Below are 14,153 nucleotides of genomic sequence, written 5' to 3'. Positions count from 1 at the left end.
TATGCTACCATTTGAGGGTTACTGTCAAGAAAGTCTACCCTTTGAAGGTAATTTTTCAATCCTTTTGATTTGGCCCTGTTTGACACTGACTGGACCCCCTGCAGAGTCAGGAAAACATCACGGTCTAACGGCCACTGACCAGAGGAAGGTCCACTAAAAACAATAGAAGCTCATATCACCAGAGGCGAGGGGCAAATCACTCTAAGAAAATCTCGTATACCTTTTGTAAAAATCCTATTGTGTTATCTGAACATCCATAGAAATCCTTTTGTTTTAGGCAAAATCTCGTACGCTATTTGCAAGAGTGAATCGCCTCTCGACCAGAGGAAGGTCCACGAAAAACTATGGAAGCTCATATGACACACCCAAGACACGCCTAATTTCTATTGCTTTGTGAGGAAGGTTTGTTTTTTGGGATGTTTTTGTCTGGAAGATGTTTAACAACATTTTTGGACTCTGCCCCCCCTGTTAGGCCATAATGGAAGTACCCCCCCCCCCGGTGGTATCAGCTAAGGCATCAATGATGTCTTAAATTCAAGCAAAGGGGTAGGAACCGGGAGGTACAGTGGGCACATACCCTCCTTTTCCCAAATTCAATTTTTGCCAACTGCATAACCAAAAAAGTGACCTTGAATTGCTATATGAAATGAAGAAAGGGGTGACCTTTTGGGGCGATGCTCTAAAATGTTTCTTTTCGGTATGCTTTCAGAAGAACAAAAAACAGGCTCACAACAAGGGTTATCGAAAGGTGGTAGCGAAGGAAAATTGGCAATGGGCCTTGAGGTTTCGTGCGCTTGCGAGGTTTCCAGTTTGTGAAAGCAATTGGTAAGACATAGCAAGATTGTACAACTTTTTAAAGATTGCAAGAAGGTGATTGCAAAAAATATTCTGAAATGTATTTCTAGGTAATCTAAAGGGTTTGGTCGCCAAAATTTTTCTGGTCGCTTCGCTCGCAAAGAGCCTCCGAGTCCTCTCTGTGGCACTACACACAGAATGCTTCGCAATTCCTTCCCTTCTTCATCCTTTGACTCTCTGAGGCTCTGGTACCCAGGGTACCCACAGCTAAGCCAGAAAATTATATCTATATCATTGTCTTTATGTAGCAGCCTATTTAACAATAATAGAATGATATGATTCCTTCTGCCCTCAAAATCGTTGTCAAACAGATTGAGCCAAATATGGAACTCAGTTCCAAGCCAAATAAGTACTCTCCATAATTTCACCGTTTAATACTTTCTTATCTTTACAAGAAATGTGTATGCAACATCAATTGGTAATTTAAATTAGTTGGCTTTATTTAGCTTGAATTTAGCTGCAGATTGCACCAACTTTTAATATAGAAAGAAAAAAATAGTAAGTTCGGAGGAGTTATTAACTTAAGTTATATCAAGCCATGTAGATGGTTATCAGAACGAAATTTTGTTTTAATTTAAAGTAGGCTTGGGTCCAGCCTTCCTTGATGGTTAATGTTGGGGTGAAAGGAATTTCGAGAATGAAGTTTGACTGTAGTCTTGATTCAAAGTATTTTTGATGGGTGTTGCCTTCATTTTCGAGAGTCTTTAGGGCGTAGCAATGCAAAATTTTCCTATGGGCTATGCCCCCAGGGCACCGACCCACTCTTCCTTGACAGGGTCTTCACCTACAACCAGGCTTCGTCATTGGCTAAACGACGATTCCCGATCTGTTTCATCAGCAAACTTTGACACCCCTATTATATCTTAGGTTGGCCCGCAAGGTAAGTGTAAAGATCGGGAAAGAAACTCTTTGTATATCTCTTGAACATAACATCAACCTTCACGTCGGCTAGTCCGATATACAATAATAGATACTAAAACAATGGTGTCCATAGGGAGTCCATAACAACCCCAAGGTGGCCTTTCTGCCGGTCCTGCCCCCGCCGCATCACGAAGCTTCCGGCGCCTCTTGGTAAGGGTATGGTTGGGAAGGCACTAGATCATAGCCTCAATATTCACTTGACGTAATGTCTGGTTGATTTACAATAAAATATCTAACTAGCTGATAGCATTTGTAATCACTGCTGTTTGTAATAAAATATCGATTGTACACTAAAGAGGTTTCATAAAGGAAGATTTTTCAATTAGTGCCACAGAGGTGTTTGTTCACAGGAGAACAAAAGATTTGCAGTATGATTTTCGTCAGAAATACGTAATAATAATAATGTTACTACCTTCAGCATTTATGTAACAGCGGAGAGATCGGGAGAGATGAGCATTCATTATTAAATTTTCTTAAGTTTTCCTGATTACGAATTTTTACAGTTTAGCCAGGGTCTGAGACCGATAATGTAGCAAGGTATAGCATTTGTAGTCCTATATTTGAAACGAAAAGGACTCTCGAAATGAAATAATGCTGATTTATAGACTATGGCAAGTTTTAACCTCGACTGCATCATTGTTTATGCGTCTCTTTCGTTTCTGAGGTGCATCAATATCATTGCCTTGGTGACATTGAAACCACTTCCTCTCCGTAATGGACATAGAGTACCATTACGTCATGTGAATATTGAGGCTATGATCTAGTGCCTACCGTATGGTTGAAGAACATTGCTGATCTCAATCACACATTAATCCCCAAAAAATTTCGGACGGTAAAATTTTCGGACAAATACACGGTCCGAGAATTTTACCTTCAGAAATTTTTAACGTCCGAATTTTTACCGTCCGGAATTTTTACAGCCAATAAACAATAAAGAACCTTTGAGAAGTATATTTCCCTAAGATTACGATATGATTTATTGACCAAGAAATGCTGATAACTTCAAAGCGAAACTGCAATACCAATACAGGTAAACACGAAATAGAAATAGGAAGAAAGTGTCAAATTATTTAGTTTTGATATTTAGTTTTGTTAGCCATCGCTTGAAAATGCATGTCAGGTGGTCATCAAATACGAATACAACAGGATTTTCCTCGTCATTTGAGTTGCTTGAAATATTCTCGTCGTCAGTATGCTCAACAAACATCAAGCATGTTGAGCCTCCCAGCTTCCTCCAAAATTTCTACTTAACTTTCTTCTGTGTTAGGAAATGGTTCATCTGAGAAATCCGTAGCTTCATTGCCAGGACTTTTATAGTTTTGATTGAATAATAAAGCCGTTTTAAATAACTTTCATATCAGCTGTTCATGAAGAAGCCGTCAAGACAATTTGTAAACCACCGTTAGCAATCGGAGAGCGATGGCATTTTCCAATTACAAAAATCACCGTCGACTGTTCTCCAAATGCTCCACAAAAAAAACCCAACAAAACGTGAAATCTCTTGTGGTATATGATCTATAATCTCTGAGTCTCTAGGTTACTCCCTTTTACTGCAAAAGCTTTTCTCCTTGCTAAGGGTTGGTTTACACACTTTTACCATTTACACGCAAGCCACTGCAAGCAATAACTTCTTTAAAACCTGATTGCATTTTCAGATCTCAAGATAATACTTTTGGTTGTTCAGATAAAGCTAAGAACTGAACTGTTACTGCTGTAAATCGGAATTCTTTCTAACAAGTCCATTAATGCAAGATGATTTATTGGATTGTATGACTATTTGCGAAGCAAACCATATCTGAAAAAAGAGGCTTCCATGTGTCTGGAATTAATGACGCTATTACTTCAACAATGGAACCAGAGAACCTTTGCCTAGATCCTGATACAAATAAAACTGTATTCAGATTAATCATTTGTGTTTTGTTCGAGATCACATTATTATTATGTTGTTGTTATGAAACTTGAAGATATCATCCGAAATTTCTTGGCGTCTTCTACATTTGTGGGCCTCCATTGTCCGGAATCAAGACTATTTAGTCCGAAATTTTCTGTCCGAAAATTAAACGTCCGAAATTAAACCATCCGAAACTTGTTAGGATTAATTTATCACAGTGAAGATAATTTCGAAAAGTGGCTTTGAGATAGATATCGGAAAAGAATTGATAACCACTTAGCTATCGTTACCTTAAAATCACTGATTTGAAATTACTTCGAAATTGTCTTTAGGAATGTGGCAGCAAACACTTTAGGAGATACAATAACGCATTTCCTCTTTTTCATGGACAAAGTACGACCTTATGAAAGAACCACAAAGACCAACAGAATCCTTATCTGCAAAATGCTGAAAATAGCGCCAGGTCATTTGCCCTACAAAATTTTGCATTAAAAAGACGATAAATGACTGGGTAACCATCCCCAACACAGTCATACCAATGACTACCTCATTGAGTCATACAAGCTCGATACGTTCACGTGATACCACAACAGAAAGTGCTGAACCCAATGAGGTGAATAGAATTGGCTGAACCCAATACTCGCTTTGTTCACTAGTGGTATCACCTTGGAGACCGCAAAATCTTTTCTTGTCCATGCGAAAATCATATTGCGGCGATGATGATTAAGTACCAACAAGTCCGGTGCCAAAAATTTTGGTGGATTAATTTTCGGTGGAAAAAGTTTCGATCATGTTTTTTGAAATTTTAGTGTAAATTTCAATGAAAACTTGAAAAATTTCTACGGGAAGGAAAAATTTCGGCGAGAAACGAAATGTAACCCTTTCTGTAAGTTATTTTCTATTTTCAATATAAACTCATCTTCAACGCCTAAGTATAAGATAAATTATAAGGTGACGAAAATCGAATATTTTGATGTCATCCCAATAAATGGAATTGAAGAGTAGGCGCGAATGACAAACTCTTTTTAGAAGAGGTCTTTTTTATTTCATTTTTTATAGACCATGGAGGAAAATTAATTGCAAGCGTTTACAGTTCGCAATATTTTCGATCGCCAATTGCAACGAGGGGATTAGAAATCCTGAACGAACTGAGGCGTTCAAATTGACATAGCACGAACGTTAGAAAGAAATAATTGAGAGCAATTTTTATGAAGAACCAGCAGATTTATAAGTTCAGCCCAAAGAGAACGCAAATTTCTTGGAAGTAGAGGGAGAAAGAAATTGAAGATGAGCTGGATATCTTATTTGTGGATGACGAAAGAGAATCAGAAACTGAAAATTGATACGTATTTGATGTAAAGTAATACTCCGACAATACCAAGGAGAAAATTTGTTTGCTATTTTGAAAATCCATCGGTGCAAAGCAAGATCTTTCTAGCGTTTGCAAATTTCGGCAAGAAAAAATTTCGGTTTCGAAAAAAATTCGGTTTCCAAAAAATTTCGGTTTCAAAAAATGTAATGCATGTCCTAACCATGGACAACATAAATAAAATTGAACATGGGAACTTGATCGAAAAAATCTGTCATTGTCCAAGTTGTACAACAAGTAACAGATTGTCTTAGAAAATAGAAGGAGAAACCTGATCCAATCTAGAATGACTTGGTGTCAGCAAGAAATGATGGAGTTTTGTTTCTTCGATTGTCTAAACTTGGCTTGCAATGTCTATTTGGTAACGGAAAGTAAAGTTCTCAAAAACGTTGGAAATAGCTCTTTATTTCCTAATAGCAGTCAGCTGTTGAAGGAAAAGAAACTGGTGTGAAGAAGCTTTTTGAGTATATAAGAAAAAATGAATATGAAAATGACTTTGAAAAAAGCAAACATCTTACAACATATTGGCTAAAAGCTTTTTCACAATGGCGGCTTTTCCCTTTGTATGTAGATCGATTCCAAAACTGCTAGATGGAAGGACGACCGGGCTCTGCCAATTATCCGAACCATGTCATCATTATAGAGCTTTGCACAATCTGGGTTGTCTAAAAACTGTGTTCGGTACCGCCAAAAAATTGTTCAATTAATGAATAGGTAAATTTTTCTTTAAAAGTATCATCAAGAAAGCTGCAAAGTTTTATGTATCGATAATCTATTCCTGCTAAGAAAGAGAAAATCTAGACAAAAGTATGAATTCTGCTAAAATTCGTTTTGGCCAGCACAGTTCAAAGGTTTTCCCAATCCAGAGTCTTTTATGTTAAAAGCAGTTTATTCCCGGAAAATTTAAAATCGGGTTTTACAGACATTTTTCCCAATTAAACAAAATTGCCAAACCTTCCATGCAGTTTCTGGCCATCCCTAAGATACCGTATTTCTAAATTCTTTCTCTTGCCGCTAACCGGTGTCGGCCTTTCCTAAACCTGAAGCTTGATATTTTGGCCTCAAATACGGTTCGCCGTCCCTGGGGTACCTACGAAGTATTATGACAGAACCAGTGGTGGCGCCAAAGGAGGGTTAGGGGGGATACTGCCCCTCCGTCGGAAGCATCTAGCCCCCCCCCATCGGAGGAAATTTTAGGTTATTGTCGGAGCAAATTTGACAAAATAATGTACGAAAACTGCTTATTTTAGTCATTTTAGCCCCCCTGTCGGAAGCTCCAACCCCTCTATCGGAAGATTTGTGGCGCCACCACTGGCACAGAACGGAGATACAACTTGATACTGCTTCATTCTCATAAGCAAAAAACTAATAAAATAAATTTGAAAAGGGTCGCAAAAGACTTTGTACAGCACAACGATAGTTGCAAACAATATTTTCGTAACCTGTAAGGAAAAAGATTTTTTATCCAGGTCTTATCAAATTTTGTCTTCTAAATAACAATGAGACTTCTCAATTCAAAAAGGGCATACTCAAGCTTGTTTTCTTTGCTCTACTTTTCTAAAAAAGTGCAATGACATTGTTCCAAATAAACTTTAGTAACAGACTTGTCATACTGTATCGCCAAATGGCTACTGAATGAAGCCCAATTTTTAATCTAGTAGGCGTGCTTCTCGATTGCCTCTTATATTGTAGTGCCCCCTACTTTTTGAAACACTCCTACGCCTCTGGAAGATATTCATGGTTGTGGCTTCCTGGCAACGACACTTCTATGAATGCAAGACAGCAGAGACACGATACTACTGTTATGACGTGACCGACTGGCAAGGGCGTCGCCAAAGGGGGGGGGGGGGGGGGTACGGGGGGTGCGGCTTTTCTATTTTGAAAATTTGGACGAGGATCCTATGAAAGCAATTTTAGCTACTTCGAAATTCTACAAAATCCTTTAATCCAAAAATACAAAAAAAATGAATGTAAGGAAATAAGCATTGAATAAACTTATGGATAACGTTTCTAATTGATGAATAAAAAATGTCACTGCCAAAAGCTGAATTAAATATGTTACAGTTTATAAATATGAAGGACAAAATAATTCTTTTCAATAAATCAATTGGTTTGCTATTGTCATGTCCCTGCACTTTGTTTGAGATAGAAAAATGACATCCAATTGAACTGCTTCATTTAAGAAAATGATTGAACTCATTGCACAAAAATGCATGATTTGATGACTGTTAAAGTAAATATCAAATGATCCAGGTCTAAGTCTCTCAGGAAATTTACAAACATTTATGACAGCACCAATGAGTGCCACACAATCCACTAAAATGTAATATCTGTATGTTAAGCCATGTGAATGAATATCCATTAAGTTGATAAAAAAGCGCGAGAGTATTATCAGAGGACGTGAAACTGCATAAAATGTCAATGGCACAAAGCGCTGCATGGGAGTCTTGGCTGTGACCAAGTAGTACAAGGCAATAAGTGACAGTAATAGATATATTCCAACAGCCAACAACTGTATGTTTGGAAAGCATTGGAATGTTGTGATTATTGCTATTATGTATCCAAATGTATTGACAGCCCAAACACCCACCATATCAAAACAGAGTAGTCTGTAGTAAGTGATAGAACCATGGTGATGGCACAAGAAGAGATGGTAAATGGTACTTGCCACAAATGGGAACAAACTTGCAAGGCAGTGGATTGTCAGTAAGTTGTCAAAATGCCATACTTGAACTCTAAAACCTGGCCATTGTAGAAGGACAAACATAAGGTAAAGTGCCATGAACCCTGGAAAATGAATGGAAAAACTGACATGTTAATTTTATGAACAGAGTGGTATGTGACATTGCATTATGAATTTATTTTTTAAGCTTCTGAACTACAACTGACTTTGAGACATCAGCTCTAGAAAGGCATCGAGAGAAGCTCTATACCAAAAGCAATATCCAGCTTAACTAGTACAAAAAATCTAGAACAATTTTGTCCTTCTATTGATATAATAAGGTACTGTAATTTTTAATTTGGCTAGCACAAATTTGCTCTTACATGCATTGTTTGATTTCTGATTTGGCTAAAAATGTTTTACTCAAACTTTCTATCATAATGCTGTGTGACAACAGTGAACGTGTATTGACAGTTTTATATCTGTTATCGTGGCCTGCATTGTATTTTAGTCAATCAGACCTGCTATTGTTTTGGTTTCCAAAGCAACTTAATGAATTATACATCTGTAGCATCCCCTTTTTTGTGTATGTCCAGTCTTGTATTTAGTCTATAAATGTATCCAATGGCGACGACAGCCACTAAGCTCTGGGGGGGGGGGGGGGGGGGGGGGGGACAAGCTTAAAAAAATTTAAGCCATGCCCTTTTAACCACCAGAATATTCCCTTTTACCAACAGGAAAGCCAATTTTATCCGAAGGGAACACCTAAGACTAACTTTTGTTTGAAAATTGGCAGTTTGAAAATCATAGGATTACATCACAAAAAGTGTGGTGTCAAAATATTACCCCTCCCCCAACATTTTCTCATCGAATTTGGACGAAATACCAAATCGGTCCTGCTGAGAACTTGGGGGACGTGTCCCCAACCCCCCCCCCCCCGTGGCGCCGCTACTGAATGTATCAAGGCCATACAAACAAGCAACAATGTATCTTACTGACTCCTTGTCTTCTAAAGATGTCTAACAAATCTATAAACCTTAACAAATGCATAATGTAATTACACGCAATAATTCATTGTATTGATTGCTTTCTTGGTTTCCAGGTACATAGGCCTTCTAGTTCCTTAACCTGACTTTCATTTTTTTCTTCCTTTTAGAAAGCATTGGGCTCAAAATGGTACATGTCTGCTTACTGTGGCAAGACCCAATGTGTTTCCCCAAAAACCTTTTTTAAGAAAAACAATGTTCAAAATAAGTTCTTGATACTGCAAGATTTGAAGATCGCACAAAAAATGGAAAAATGACATACTAAAGTACTTTTTGTCTGACAATCTTCAGAGTATAAATGTCAGTGGTGCCAATCTGGAATCCATGTAGCTTATGCTGGAGATATCCGGCATAGACTAATGATTTCCCATTGTCTTTCTATTGTTTATTGGCATATGTCCGGCTTGAGCTTCACATGGATTCCACCCTGGCAGTGGTGGTATGGCATATTTGTGAATACAGCATGGCTGCTCTCTTTTTGGAACTGTTTTGCCTTATGCTTACAGGAACATGCTGTTTTATGCTACTATCTGATGTTTATACACTGAAAAGTGTTGTCCAAACATATTTAAGTCAGCCATGTTTCAGATATTTTGTGCCAAAGAACAATTTCATAAGAACATAAGCCTCAAAATTGGTTGAAATTTAAGAGCAAATAAAGGGCAAGTTGATACTGAGTCAGCAATGTTGTGAAACCCCTTTAAAAATCTCTGTTAAACAGCAAGAAGTTTTTACTAGAGGTGCTTCTTCTTTGAATTTTCAAACTTGTTGGCAAATAATCGATGCCTCACTCATTTTATTTGCAAATGAGGCCAGAAACCCCCCTAGAGCACACTAGCAATTCAGTGCTTACATCATAATAATTTAAGAACAAATTAAGAACAATACATTCTCAAATTTAAAAAAAAAATAGCTAGCCTGAACTTCAATTTTAAATTACTAATAAATTACTGGTTCTTATAAAAAGGGTGAATGCTACAATAGCAAAAAAGAAAACAAATAAAATATTACCGTGAGTATAGATATTTACTGTCTCATTATGAATTCGAAACAAGCTTTGGAAGCAATCAGCCACTGAATATCCAGCCCTGTACCCATTAATGATGTACTTGTTGAAAGCCAAATGAGGTGGAATGTCTGCCTTTGTAACTAAATTACTGTTCTTATCTTTCAGAGATGGCATCTCTTGGTTCTAGTGAGAAAAAGGAAGTTATCAAAAAAAGAGACCTTAAAACAAAATGTAGATTTTAAACTGCTTTCTTAGTTCCATGGCATACATGTAAAGGTTCATTCAACATCATTAAATGCATAATTCGTTCAAAATCAAGCCGGTCACTTTGGTGTTGATGATTGCAATTTTAGAAATTTCAGAAGCTCATTTTAAAGATTTTATTTGTGTCTCAAAGAAACCTCGAACCTAGCTTTAGCCAGGGTGGAATCCATGTGAAACTCACGCCGGACATATGCCAATAAACAATAGAAAGACAATGGGGAATCGTTAGTCTACGCTGGATATCTCTGGCGTAAGCTACATGGATTCCACACTGGAGCTTTAGTGAGTGTATAACACCCTATGACCTAATGATAAATAATGCAAAAAGAGTGAATAAAGCAAGACCTTTATATAAAAAGCCTAGAATTAGCCCATTACTCTGTTAGGTATTTATCTGGATCCAAAGGTTTATAAATGCACCCTCCTCCTGTATTTTACGGCGATTAAGCCAGACAAAACCTCTATAAAAAGGAAGGAAAGCGAAGCCAAGACACACCCTCTTTTCTTACTGATGGCTACGTGGAAACATAATATGCACAAAATTCAGCATGAAATCCATATAAATTTTTCATAACGAAAATTTAACTAACCAGTCTGCGGGTCCACTTCTAGCCCCACTTCTATGTTTTATACGCCGGTGAAGGAAGGTTTGACAAGATAATGAGCCCTGTCTTGCTGCCTCCCAATAACATAATCAAAAACCAAGAGCCCTTCGATACCGTCTCGTTTCTGTTACGAGGTTACAAACAAGATGGAGGACAAAAAAGATGGAAATGCTGATTCTAGTCACGTAGAAGACCAATCTAAATCACCGAGAGAAATTCCTCCATGGGCGCAAGGAGAAAATCTAAGGAATGTCGAGAAAGATGTTTTGATACCAAAAATCATGAGAGAGAAAGCGAAGATTAAATGCAAAGATCTTGTTGACGGTAAGTTACTTTTCCCAGCTGTACCTTTGCCCGTTGGTGTGGCACGTGCTTATAAGCAATTTTTTAAAAAAACTTTAGTCATACCAGGCTTTATTAGGTGCCGTAAATACCAGGCAAAAGTTGTTACCCTTCAGAAATAATCTTTTTCATTAACAACACTAGAAAAAGGCTGGACCCTTTAAATTCAAACAAGTATTCTTCCGGACCAAAAATACTAATTCCGTAATTTACATACCTAATTTTACTGGCTGCTATTCAAACTCCAGCTGTTTTTGACGTTACCAGTAAATAGAATTTGAATTTTTCGATATGTCTAGTGTTTGAGATACAAAAAATATTGCAGCATTTTATGAACCAAAGAAAGTATTTGAAGAAGTAGCTTGCCCTGAACCAGTCTGCAGAGTATGGCATGTGCACACCGGAGATATTTTTGTGCAAAACCTGTTGCACACCAGGTATTTTTGGGTGTGGCAACTAAGATGGGTGTGGCTTGGTGTGGTCCCATAGAAAATGTCAGCTGATAAAAACAAGCACAGTTTTGTATGAACAATTTTAGGTATCATGAATCTTACTTGACAAATATACAAATAAAAACTTGGGCTATCTTCAACAGTGTACTTCACATGCATTTTTACGGTGAAATGCAAATTCACAAATTTTAACCACAACAGGGGAAAATAGTCGGTGCACACCAGCACACCAGACATTTTTGGTGGTGCACACCGGGCTTTTTGCTCGTGCACACCGGAGATCTCGTCGAAAAGTGCCATACTCTGCAGACCGGGCCCTGAAAAGGTTCTTTTACCCAAATCTAAACCAAAAAAGTATGCTGTTCATTATTCTAAGTATAGACCAAAGTACCCCTTTGGGCAATTTAATGTTCTAATGCTTTTGCTATTTATTCTACACTGCTTCAATAATGAATTAAAGGCACTCTTGTTTTAAAAATCAAAAGTAAACTAGCACATAACGTAACGTAAAAAGTTAAGCTCAAGTTAAGTAGCATCAGCAGCATTGCTACTATAGATTTTTTCTTGTTCTTACTTCTTTATGGCATTGGCAATACCTATTTTATGTACCAACCTGACCATCAGAAGTCTGTAGAAAAGTGTCATTCTCTGTCCAGTTTCTTAGTTTATGCTCTATTAAATTACCTTGTTAGTTTAATTTATAATGGTTTGAGATGAAGTCACTTTTGTGGTTTGAGCCTGAAATCTTTTCTCTTAAAATCCGTTTTTTTATACTTTGTGAATAAATGTCATTGTTAATCTTTTCTAGAATTTGCAAAATGTGCAAAAGGGAGAACTGTTTCAATGCTGTGGAACTGTATGTCTCAAAACAATGCAATGAAAGAGTGTCTTACTAAGTAGTGAGTTGCCTATTTTGTCACATTTTGCTATTCTAATTTAAGCTTGTATTCACAATTTAGGATGTTTTGGAAAGCAGAAAGGATATGAAAGTTTATAGAGCTCACTGCAAGTATGTTTCATATCACTGAAGAGCCTCCTTTGTGTGTCCAAGGTTTTGAAACTTTATGTTGCTTTGGATCACTGATGTTTCTTGTTGGTACTTTTCATTGCATCAATTCATTTTTAATTTTAGGACCTGGTATTACAAATCCGATTTACTAGGCATGCTTTTTGTATACATACTCCATAGATTTCTAATTTATAAATGTATTTGCATATTTTGAGCCAGAAAATATTCCCTGGGAATTTATATTTTCCAAAATCTGTGGGGAAAGTTGTCTGAAGCATTTCATTAGTTTTAGTTCGACATTCATTGAGAATTGCAGCATTATTCTGTTTTTTGTCAAATATTTTCTCAGGCCTTTTTGTGAGAAATAGAGTGGCCCAGCTCTCTCATGATTTCTCTTGCGTGAGCAACCGCTCTCAAGGTCATAAAAATATGTTTATAAGTGTCTGTTATGTTTATAATAACCATGTGATCCTGTAATGTAAGGTAATATCAAATGAAAACAAACTTATGCATTTGTATGTAGATGGCCATCGGACGTTGGACGTATTCTTACTACCTAGGATGCACAATCTAAAGATTGGGGGGTTGGATAAAACAGCATGTTCCTTCCAACATAAGAAACAAAACTGCCCCTCAAAGAGAAGAGCCTTCTCGATCTTTTAGGTCTAAAAACACTGTTAAAACAAGTGATTCTGCCATCGGTCAACATCTTTTAGACAACCCAGATTGTGCAAAACTCTATAATGAAGACATGTTTCGGATAATAAGCAGAGCTCGGTCATCCTTCCATCTAGCAGTATTGGAATTGATCTGCATACAAAGGAAAAAGCCGCCATTGTAGAGACAGAAGTAGTTCGTTTTCTCTCTTGGACTTGTGGTAATTTTTCTTTAGACTCACGACAGTCATTGGTCAACTACACCGATCTTGTGCTTGCGTTTTTCTGATTGGCCTATTTCACTCCACAACTGGGTATATGTTTTTCATTGTGTTCTTCCGAACCCTTATTCTGACGCTTTATGCTCTGAGGAGTGTCAGACAACAGAGCTTTTAGCCAATATGTTGTAAAATGTTTGCTTTTTCAAAGCCATTTACTTTTTATGGTAAATTTTTATTATAGTTATCAGGATTCAGAGTTTTATGCTGAATGTAAAGAAGTATATTTGAAGCAAAGAGAAGAATTTCAAAAAGTTTGGTCAGAAACTGGAAAAACAAAATTGCCAAAGAAGAAAGACTCAGCAATGTTCTAGATTTTGTGATAAGAGCATGTAACCGAAAGGTTCATTTAAACGGTTATTTATGAATATGAATGTAGTGAGAATATTAAGGAGAGGAAATTTTTGTCTGCTTTGTGAAATGAAGATATACATAGCTAGATTTTGTATGTAAATTAAATATGATTCTGTGATTTAAGATTTAAAATATCAAGGCCAGTTTAAATAAGATTAAGATATCTTATTTTACTTAGGTCTAAGATGTTGTGTGACTGGAATTTTCTTTATATTCATAATATAAAAGAAATTAGTGGACAAAATGTAGCTTCCTTAGAAAAAGTACGGAGGATTAGGAAAGAATTAATATAATCTTTTTATCCTCATTTCAATATTCTGTTTGATAAAACTTTGAGAACCTAAGAAGAGTGATTTTGTGACGTCCAAAGCATTCTGTTTATAATGCAAGCAGAAACAAAAGGGTGGTACTAAAACTGGTGTGTTAAAAGGATTTTCTCG

The 14,153-nt window shown here is 36.9% G+C and overlaps 2 protein-coding genes across 3 annotated transcripts; one reads left to right on the top strand and one right to left on the bottom strand.

Moving 5' to 3' along the window:
* Positions 1-7,038: 7,038 nt before the first annotated feature.
* On the bottom strand, positions 7,039-10,741 carry LOC135690093 (progestin and adipoQ receptor family member 4). Of its 2 annotated transcripts, XM_089116186.1 has the most exons (4): positions 10,608-10,741; positions 9,756-9,936; positions 7,705-7,823; positions 7,172-7,352 (listed from the first exon to the last, which is right to left on the bottom strand). In XM_089116186.1, the coding sequence occupies exons 2-4, from the start codon at positions 9,925-9,927 to the stop codon at positions 7,320-7,322; spliced, it is 324 nt and encodes a 107-aa protein (XP_088972312.1). In that variant the 5' UTR covers positions 9,928-9,936; positions 10,608-10,741; the 3' UTR covers positions 7,172-7,319. The 2 variants fall into 2 exon arrangements, with proteins under 2 accessions (XP_065063627.1, XP_088972312.1); XM_065207555.2 differs by having other exon boundaries at positions 7,039-7,823; positions 10,608-10,738.
* A 27-nt stretch (positions 10,742-10,768) lies between these two features.
* LOC135690094 (COX assembly mitochondrial protein homolog) lies at positions 10,769-14,050 on the top strand. The gene is made up of 3 exons (XM_065207556.2): positions 10,769-10,946; positions 12,225-12,315; positions 13,544-14,050. The coding sequence occupies exons 1-3, from the start codon at positions 10,769-10,771 to the stop codon at positions 13,671-13,673; spliced, it is 399 nt and encodes a 132-aa protein (XP_065063628.1). The 3' UTR covers positions 13,674-14,050.
* The last annotated feature ends 103 nt before the right edge of the window (positions 14,051-14,153 follow it).

The sequence above is a fragment of the Rhopilema esculentum genome, chromosome 5 (genome assembly GCF_057945365.1).
Source record: "Rhopilema esculentum isolate cy_ngs chromosome 5, ASM5794536v1, whole genome shotgun sequence".
NCBI classification, from domain to species: domain Eukaryota; kingdom Metazoa; phylum Cnidaria; class Scyphozoa; order Rhizostomeae; family Rhizostomatidae; genus Rhopilema; species Rhopilema esculentum.
Note: the sequence above shows the minus strand (reverse complement) of the source record. Positions and strands in the feature narration are given on the sequence as shown.

Excerpts from the sequence above, each read along its gene's own strand:
- LOC135690093 (XM_065207555.2), bottom strand. The coding sequence starts at position 9,927 with ATGCCATCTCTGAAAGATAAGAACAGTAATTTAGTTACAAAGGCAGAC. Across the intron at positions 7,824-9,755 it reads AGTAAATATCTATACTCACG|GGTTCATGGCACTTTACCTT; the intron begins GTAATATTTTAT and ends TTCATTTTCCAG.
- LOC135690094 (XM_065207556.2), top strand. The coding sequence starts at position 10,769 with ATGGAGGACAAAAAAGATGGAAATGCTGATTCTAGTCACGTAGAAGAC. Across the intron at positions 10,947-12,224 it reads ATGCAAAGATCTTGTTGACG|AATTTGCAAAATGTGCAAAA; the intron begins GTAAGTTACTTT and ends AATCTTTTCTAG. Across the intron at positions 12,316-13,543 it reads AAAGAGTGTCTTACTAAGTA|TTATCAGGATTCAGAGTTTT; the intron begins GTGAGTTGCCTA and ends TTTTTATTATAG.